This window comes from Galeopterus variegatus, unplaced genomic scaffold (assembly GCF_000696425.1).
Source record: "Galeopterus variegatus unplaced genomic scaffold, G_variegatus-3.0.2 Scaffold8979, whole genome shotgun sequence".
Lineage (NCBI taxonomy): Eukaryota > Metazoa > Chordata > Mammalia > Dermoptera > Cynocephalidae > Galeopterus > Galeopterus variegatus.
The window spans coordinates 15,393-15,849 of NW_007735090.1; the positions used below are offsets into that span (position 1 = coordinate 15,393).

Sequence of the window (457 nt, forward strand, 5' to 3'; positions counted from 1 at the left end):
TTATATCAGATTTGCACAATTCTAATTTATATGCTGTAGCTGTGTTCAAAATGGTAGATCTGTACCTAAAACTCAAGCCTCAAATAATTTATCTACCATAGTTTAGTCACTTGACTAAGAGGAAATATGTAGTCTAATTGTGTGCTTCCTCATTTTAGGAATCGAAATGCACCAGCGGTTGTCAAATATAGAAAGGAACTGGCCTTACTACTTTGGATTTGGTTTGCCTTTGGCTTTCCTCACAGCAATGCAGTCCTCATACATTATCAGGTAATTTGGCTAGAAGAATTTGGAGGAGACTAGTAACAATAAATTTCATGTAGCAAGCACATTTTATTTGCTTGGTTCTGTGCCAGGCATTTTGCATTCTTATCTGACCATTGGGAGACACATAGGATTTTTCTCCTTGACAGATAGAGTCCTAGACATTTGTCAGTTAGTATTAAAATCTAGTCTG

The 457-nt window shown here is 36.3% G+C and overlaps 1 protein-coding gene across 1 annotated transcript in view; it reads left to right on the forward strand.

Annotated features, from left to right (window-relative positions):
• EI24 (etoposide induced 2.4) overlaps nt 1–457 on the forward strand; it is a gene marked incomplete at its 5' end in the record, with an annotated part of 7,855 nt that overhangs the window by 4,938 nt on the left and 2,460 nt on the right. Inside the window, one exon of the mRNA XM_008593303.1 lies at nt 159–270. Within this exon, the coding sequence (XP_008591525.1) occupies nt 159–270 (112 nt within the window). The remainder of the gene's footprint in view (nt 1–158; nt 271–457) is intronic.